The sequence below is a fragment of the Chaetura pelagica genome, unplaced genomic scaffold (assembly GCF_000747805.2).
Source record: "Chaetura pelagica isolate M959 unplaced genomic scaffold, ChaPel_1.0 scaffold829, whole genome shotgun sequence".
Taxonomy (NCBI): Eukaryota; Metazoa; Chordata; class Aves; order Apodiformes; family Apodidae; genus Chaetura; species Chaetura pelagica.
Genome location: NW_009954535.1, coordinates 563,265 through 571,678, shown reverse-complemented (window position 1 = coordinate 571,678; position 8,414 = coordinate 563,265). Strand labels below are relative to the sequence as shown.

Genomic DNA, 8,414 nt, shown 5'->3' with positions numbered 1-8,414 from the left:
CGTGGGGGGGGGTGCGGGGCCCCCTGCCACTCCAGCCCAAAGAAGGGCCCTGGTGCAGAGGCTGCCCTGGCCAGAGGGGCAGCCCCTCGGCCCCTCCCGGCATTCCCGGCAGCCGCAGGGAATGTCCCATTGCCAGGGCTGGGCCTGGGGGCCTGTAGGCAGGTGTGACAGGGAAGGGTTTTCATCTGAGGAAACCAGGGTAAAGGCCATGCAAACCTTACGGCAGAAGGCAGAAAGATTCAAGACTAGGAGAGTTTTAAAATAAAGCTGGAGAAGCTTTTCCTGTCCCTGCTCACGTTCCATGGTGCTACCCAGGCAAACACTGAACCAGCACACAGCTCCACTGCTCCTTCCCCTTCACTGGAGACTGGTTCCTGTGATCACTGTGCTATTGTATGGTTTGATTGTGCTGACAGTTACATGCCACTGTTCCCATAATAACAGTTTTTCTTCTTTGTTCAAATGAAATTTCCTAATTACACGTGTGATGGGTTGTTTTAATTCTTTTCCCTTTCCAAATCCACCTTCCTGTTGCAATGCATGATGGGCAGGCTCAATATTGTGCATGACACCCGCTACAAGTGTTGGTAGGTGCCAGCTTTGTTTCTTGATTATCTTAAACCTGTGGTGCAGCTCACGGACCCTCAAAATCCACTGCTAGATTTTAACTTCCAGCTCTCGTGCCAATCCATCTCCCTTAGCCTCCTGCACTAACACCTGTCAATTAAATGCGATTGTCTTATTTAATTGACATGGGCACACAGATGTTGTTAATTTTGTGTAGCAGTTGTTTGAATTGCACATTCTTCCTTGGTGGATTTTGATTGGACTATGAGTTCCAGTGTTTAGAAACTATCTTGTATTAAATAAAGACTGTATCTTGCTATAGCCACATAGACAACATATACTGTCCTTCAACAAGATTTAAGTTTTGTTTGCAGTAACTGTTTGGGTTGAGTTCTTAAAAGACAAAAAAAATGTAAATATAAGGGCATTTAAAAAACTCTTCTGTTGATTTTTTGTATTGAAATGGTTAAGCTTGTTTGTGTCGATTTTTCTCGATTTGATGGTAACAAGCATTTTCCCCTTTTTTTCTCTTTCACTCCCGTCCTGTCTCTCCCCGGAATGTCGTCCTGCTTTGCACTGTGGTTGCATGTCACGCGCTGCCAACAATGTCTCGGGCTTCTTGCTGTGACAAATCCCATGCTCAACCCCCTCCCACGTGTCGCTCTGGTTCCCATACTGCTACACTCTTCTCTGTGTTTGCTTATATGATTTTCCTTCCGAAAGTTCCCATGGTGCACGGTGCTACGCCAGCCACTGTGTCTGCAGCAACAACATCTGCCACAAGTGTTCCCTTCGCTGCAACAGCCACAGCCAACCAGGTTTGCTAATTTACAGCTTTGTTCCTTACAGACAACTTGAAATTGGTGCTTTTAATGAGCATGGGGGTTTTGATTTTACCTCTTGTTGGCCTACACATTCTCTCTAAAACCTGCAGCACAGCTTAATATGCCTTTATCCATGCTCAAAAGGTGCTGCAGTTCCATTTCTGATGCTAAAAATAATTGATAATAGAGTTTCTGACTCAGTCTTAACATTTATGGGCTGTGCTGCTTATTTCTGCTCACAGAGATGTAAAGAGAAAGGGATAATACACAGATCCCATTATTTATTTCTATTTCTGGGAAGCTGACAGTCCCTTTTAGTGCAGAACTCCAGTGAAAGCCAGTACAACCTTTGTGTAGAGGGGTTGCAGGATGAGAATTTTAACAGTCTGAACATGTTCTGACTCTCTTCTTCCAAAAGCAAAACAAAAATGTTTGAACCACACAGAAACTTCTTTCAAACCTTTTTTTCAGCTTACGATTCTGCTAGGAAAGGGCTGGTTACTGGTTGCAGCAGGCAGGCATCAGTTAAGAAAATGTCCATTAGAGTCAGTTTAATTTCTAAATAGCTACCTTGACTGTTGCCATGTTGGAATGCATTTCAGGATTAGAAGAATAATGCTGTCTAAAGAAGTGATTAAAAGTCCTCCTTAAAAAGCCAGACACGGTGCTCTGACAATGCGCACCAGGCGCCAGAGGAGCTGCACCTGAGAACAGAATGTGGCCTGTTGTTTTTCTCTGGCTGGGTTGTCAAACATGCAGATTTCTGTAGTACACCTGGCTGATGATACAACAGTAAAAACTTTCAAAAGACTCTCTACTTTCTCTTATTAAAAGCAACTGATTTTTTTGAGATTTACTAGGATGTATGTCATGAAGCCGTCAGTGCCGGTCTAGTGTACAGGTAATGCTCTCAGCTCAGTGGGAATCACACACGTGCCTTTTAGAAGAGGGAACTAAACATTTTCTTCAGCATTTTGTGGGAGTGGTTCCGTGTGTGAAGTCAGTCCTGAGAGCAGGTTCAGTTTTTAAGGCAGGCTAACGTGGCACACTCAGCTCCCTGAGCCAGTAGGGCTAACTAACTTCTTCAGCAATTTCAAACTCCCACCCAAGCTGCCAGGTGAGCAGCTGTGGTGGGACACTGGGCAGCAGTGCCCGTGCCCTGTGGCACCTGCAGCTCTTGGTGCAGGTTGGGTGCATCCCCCAGCAAGGGGCTGTGCCCAGAGCCCCCAGCCTGGCCTGGCACTGCTGCTGTGAGTGCTCGCTGGATCCAGCCCAGAGCCTTTGGCTTCCAGCCTTCTCCCTTCGCCTGACGAGCGCTGCCATTTTGTTCTAGCCCAGCTCAGCGTTCTCTCTGCACCTGTCACCTTACTCATCTCTCAAAAACATTACTCCAGAAATTACCCTGTTGCAGAGATACAGAGGTGTGTACATCCCGCATCTCGAGAGGGACCCGGGTATTCTGCAATTCCAAAAAATACTCAGTCTGCTGAGCAAGGAGCACTTGCTCCTCTTGGGAATGTTTGCTGAGTGACCGTGTCAGTCACGGAGTTAAACCAGCAGAAGAACGACTTTGTGTTTTGAAAAGCTAGTTCATAGGTATGACTGCCTCTGCATACATGTCAGCTAAGTAAGCAACCACCTGTACGCCCGGAGTTTCTTAATATTGAGATATATGGCACCATAGAAGTAATTTAAGTGTCTCTAAATCCTCCCTAAGTCCAGAGAGCTGTGAGAACAAGCCAAGCCATGGAAAAACATCATTCCTTGTAAAATCTTATTTTTCTAAATAGCCAAGCACTTTCCCAAGTAGATAACAGGGCAGCTTTCTGTGGTAGACTCTGATCATTTCATGCATATCCTCCCTGGAGCCTCATAACACCTTAGTGAAGTTCCACAGCCAAACCTCCAGATATACATATATAGTGAGTATATATGTATATACTATGTGAGCAGTGCTGGAGTTACTGAATGCCACAGGGTGCAATGTGCCTGCATGCCAAAAGGCTTAAGATCTGGCCCATCATCTTCACGGACTGGTGTTGAAGGTCCTTGGTACGTTCCGACAGCACTTCCCCTGATGCTTCTACACAGTTGGGTGCAACAGCCTGTCCTGCAGCAGTAGGAAAAAATGGTATGACAAGCTTCCTTATGCTTGAAGCACGTTTCTGTACAAGTTGGCAATGCTGTGGAGTTGTGTGGAGTTGCCAGGGGAGGAAAGGGCACAAGGGGTGGAAAAACTGACACTGAGACACTGAAGATTTAGTGCAGAGGAAACCTCTCTGTTCCTTTTCTTGTGCAGATTAGCAGGTCAGCCCCAGCATCCCGTGGGAAAAGGAGCCCTTCTTTCCAAGTGCAGCAGCAGTTTGCATTGCTACAAATGCCTTCTGTGCCCCATGCCCCAGCATCTCTCCCTGCAGGTGGCAGGGCTGTTTGCTGCCTGGTCCTGCTGCAGGCTGGGGCTGCTCCCACCCCACAGGGCCTGTGCACACAGGGGGTCTGCACTGAGGAGAACAGGGCTTGGCTACATGTGCTGCTGCTCATCTGCTCTCGTTTTAATTAATTTATTTATTTTTTATGGGAAGCTGAGTTGACGAGGCACTTCAGGAGAGCCCCGGAGTGAATTCTGTTCACACAGACGAACATTTTGAGAATTGTTGCACTGCTTTGGGCAGTCTTTGCTTCTCAGCTGGTGTACCAAGATGCCCACAGAGGCCCTGGGAAGAGCCCACAGCTCTTCTCAGCTGTGGATTTTCACCAGCCATGAAAATCCAGCCCGGGGCTTCTTAGATTTGGCATTGAAAAAACAAGGCAGCAGAAGCAGTGAACACTTCACAAAATCAGGCTGAAACAAGGCCACTCTAGGGTTTGTCATTTTAAATGATATACTGAAAGCACAGGATTTTGTGTCGGCCAACAAAAAGGGCTATTTTCAATTACTGCACTGCATGACTTTTGTAGATTTTAACTTCTCTTATTTCCTAAACAACCAATAATACTTATTTATATTTGTCAAGTAGTAGTTAATGCAATGTTTTCCAGTTTTAAGTTGCTGTTGTAGCACGTCAGTTGCCTTTAACTTATAGTTACAATATAAAATCCACCAATTCACAGCTGATCCTCACTTTTCCAAACTGATGTTCTGTAGCAAAATGCTGTCTCTGGGTTGGCTCATGGCACGTGTTACTCATTCTTTACATTGTTTTTACCTGTAGATACCCATAATATCTGCCGAACATCTGACTAGCCACAAGTATGTTACACAGATGTAGACAGTTTGTCATCAAACAGTAAGTTCCCAATGTGTTGTGTCTTGCAGTTTTCTTATCTTTGTGTGTGCATAATTTGTCCTTTTCAGGGACAGATTGTTTATATTTTCTCCCTGAGAAGGCCAGTGAGATGTGGGGGGCCAGGCTGCAAGCCTCCCAGCCGTGCTGCTCTGCTCTGAGCACAGATCCCACAGCTAGTGACCACCTCAGCTGGTGTTGGTGTCAGATGTAGAAGGAATATACTATGTGGATGGATAAACTTCTGAAGAGGAAAATCAGAGTTGAACGTTTTGTTGTTACAGGGTGGTGGCTGTGGTGCTGGTGTGAGCCAGGGCAGGGGTGGCTACGTTAGGCTGCCTTTAGAAAAGCTGAGTTTGGATCTCCAGGTTTGAAAAGCCAGCATTTCCTGGGCCCAGGTTTAGCCACCAGCCTCACCAAGCCCAGGTGCCCTGGCACCCAGGCTGTCAGCCCTGGTGCCTGGTGGGCAGGGTGTCCTGGCAGGGCCATCTGGTGGGGAGGGGTCCTGTGGTTCCTCTCCACGGGGTGTCAGTGTGACTGGCCATGACAGTGGGGCTTGTGGGCCTAAGCCTGAGAGGTTCTTTTCCCATTGTATCTCTTGATGAGTGAATGGTAGTTTCCAGCCTGCCACTACATTGGTGTTGTTAAGACCACCTGCAGCTCAGCACCTCCCCCGGGATGGCTTGTGCCTTGTGTGACCTCCCTCTCCCTTGTGTGCAGTCTCTGCTGGGCTCTTTATTGAACGGCTGGGCCAGCATGGGATTACTGCCTAGGGTGAGGATTAGCTGATTTGCCACAGTGGGTTTATAATAATAAGTTACTCCTTTCCACTGAGGATAATGGTCTTGCAGTGATGAAGTGACTCTTGGGGTGGACAGCTCTTGCCTGCAGGCTGCCCTGCGCTGGGCTGGGCAGTCCCCAGGGTCTGCAAATGCAAAGCATGGGCTGATGGGGGGATAACAAACAGAGCTGACTGTGCTGACAACACTTCCTCTTGTTCCCTTTCCAGATGATAACTAAGGAGAAAAGGACAGTGTGTTTGGGTCGAGAAGAGGACAAGCTCATTAGCCATAATGTAAATACTGTCAGGCGACACTCGGAAACTCCCTCAGCAGTTCGACATCCACACATTGCATGTTAACGAGATGAAACGAGACCTTGGAAATCCACTGCACACTGTTGCCTATATACTTTGTACATTTAATTGATATTTGTGCTGAGGTGATCTTATTGTCTAAAAACTACAGCATTGTCTGTCTTTTCTAGCACAGAAGTATGCATATGAATTTGGGTATGCATACGAGGCCTATTTCCTACATAATCATGGATGTCACCTTGAAAAGACAGAGGATGATGTAACCATAAATCTATTATGTATTGGTACGTCTGTAGACCAAGATATAATTTTTTAAAGTAAGTTTATTTCTTTCAAGGTTTACAAATAACAAAGGTGCACCTTGTATTTAAAATTGCCATTATAGATGGGAGCGTGCATGCACAGTAATTTTTGTTTAAGAGTAATATTTTTAATGTAATAGATTGTAAGAAGTGGTAAGAGAGGTATCTGACAGAGATGAATGTGCCAAGCAAAACCACAACTGTGTATATTTTAAAGCACATCAGTGGCTTTAAGTACCATGTTGTTAAGGATTCTCATGAAGTGCCATAGACTGTACATCCAATTAGAGTATTATTTCTGCAGTGTTATTTTCAGAACCATGTTTTCACTGATTTTATTAGTACTAACCAGTGCTAACCAGTACTAACCAGTCAAAGGGCACCATTCTTTTTCAAGCCAAAGCTGTCTCAGAAATGGCCAACGACTCCTTACAGTAACAGTAGGCAGCACAGGAAAGATACTCTAGCCGTACAATTAACCCATACTGGACATATATATAAACTATTTTAAGGCATCGTAGTGTCATATTTATGCATATTTTATTGTATAACATGATATATGAAAGGGAAAAGCCATTTCTGAGACACAGTGACAAATGTTTGAGGAACTTCTTTTGCTTCTATTTATAGCCTCTGTCGAAAGTCGAAAGGACTATAAATGTTTTGCAGAGATGGGTTTCACTTTTACTTCATTACAGTCACGCTTTTCACAGTGACTCTAAACAAAGACGAAAGAAGCACTGACATCAGATGCATGACAAACCAAAATATGAAAAATGGAGATGTTAATTAGTGTAGAAATTGGGTGGGTTAAATACTTGGGTGAGTTTTATATGTGATTTTTTTGTTGTTGTTGTTCAGATAACTGCTTATAGCCTTAGAAAGCCTTTACAAAATAAAAACAAACAAAAAAAAATAGATGTGCATTCAAGTTTTAAGAACGGATTCATCCAAAGGAATTCCTTTTTGTGGATTGGATGTTGCAGCTAGTAAAGGATATTTTTGCTCTGTTCAGCAAAGTGCTGAAGTGGGGGCCAGGTCACTGGTGGCGTAGCGGGGTGGGAGAGGCGCGGGTTCGGTTGTAGAACTCGCCGTACTTCCGAGTTTACTGCGAGTTTTTATGCTTGAGAGAGATGCTTTATAGTCTAAGAATGATGTGTTGATTTTACTGATTGTACTGTACATCTATTAAAGCCTTAGATTATTACATTACGGGTTAAAACCCATACCAATGTAATTTCAATCGTGTTAAGAAAGTATAGGTGACTTCACATGTTATTGTAGCTACTTAACATTCTAGAATATTACTTATTTTTTCTTGTTAAAATTGTAGTTTTTATTTCTTACATTTATTAGATTGTTTTCATTTTCTATTACCAGTTGAATACCATTTCAGTTTATAGAATTCTGTTTTATTAGAGTTTACTGATGACTTTTTCAAAATACAAAAAAAAGTAGTTTTCTTCATAACATACTCAGTTTTGAATTTACATGTAGTGTCATATGAGTATTCGTATTACTGTTAACTAAATGATTTCTATTTTACTGATTTAATATTACAATGTAAGAATGTCAGTCATTGTTAGTTCTTGTCTAGTTTTCATTAAAAGAACAAAGATCTTTTATATGGATATCTTATAATTATATAATCATTGCTAAGTAAGAAGTTAAGTTGTTGCTATCGCAACAATCCTGGCAGACAATTGAGTAATATTTTGATGATTTATTTTGTTTGTAATTAGTTCTTATGAGAAAATCTAGTTCCTAGATATTAGAATAAAATTTATTTTCTACTGTATCCATTTCAAATGTTAAAATATTGTTTAAATATTTTTTGAAATCCCTGAATATCAGGCCTTGTTATAAATAAGCTGCATAATCAATAGATCAAGGGACTTTCTGTTGATAATCCAAATACTCAAAGTTTACGTAACAAGAATTATAGTGTGTGTGTGCAAACTCTTGAGGGTTGATTATGCTGCAGTTTAGCATGTGGGAACGTATAGAGAGAAGGTTGACTTTTTGCACTTCTGTATATAGTCAAAAAAGAGAGAAACCTGTATAATAGTAAGATCTTATTTTGAATAAAAATGTCTATAATTACAAGGAGTTTTGTTAAGGCTAATAAAAATGACAGGCTGAACAAAATTGCTTGCAAAAGTGGCACAGAGTTAGCACTCCATACCCCTTCAAAAAAGTTGCTTTGCTTTTTGTGGACAGCTTGTAGTTTGCCAGGATTTTTTCAGCTGGAAAGATATGCCATCCTTCCAAGATCTCATGACTGACAAAAGCTCCACTGGTTCAAATCTGCCTGAAAATCATTAAGAAAAGGAAAAAAAAG

The 8,414-nt window shown here is 42.8% G+C and overlaps 1 protein-coding gene across 2 annotated transcripts in view; it reads left to right on the top strand.

Moving 5' to 3' along the window:
- MBNL1 (muscleblind-like splicing regulator 1) overlaps positions 1-6,370 on the top strand; it is a 60,171-nt gene extending 53,801 nt beyond the window's left edge. Inside the window, exons 7-10 of one of the 2 annotated variants that reach the window (XM_010004715.1) lie at positions 552-587; positions 1,291-1,385; positions 4,604-4,678; positions 5,685-6,370. In XM_010004715.1, the coding sequence (XP_010003017.1) occupies positions 552-587; positions 1,291-1,385; positions 4,604-4,660 (188 nt within the window). In that variant the 3' untranslated portion in view covers positions 4,661-4,678; positions 5,685-6,370. Of the gene's footprint in view, positions 1-551; positions 588-1,290; positions 1,386-3,457; positions 3,520-4,601; positions 4,679-5,684 lie in introns of those variants that run through there. The other variant, XM_010004717.1, reaches the window with a different exon arrangement.
- The last annotated feature ends 2,044 nt before the right edge of the window (positions 6,371-8,414 follow it).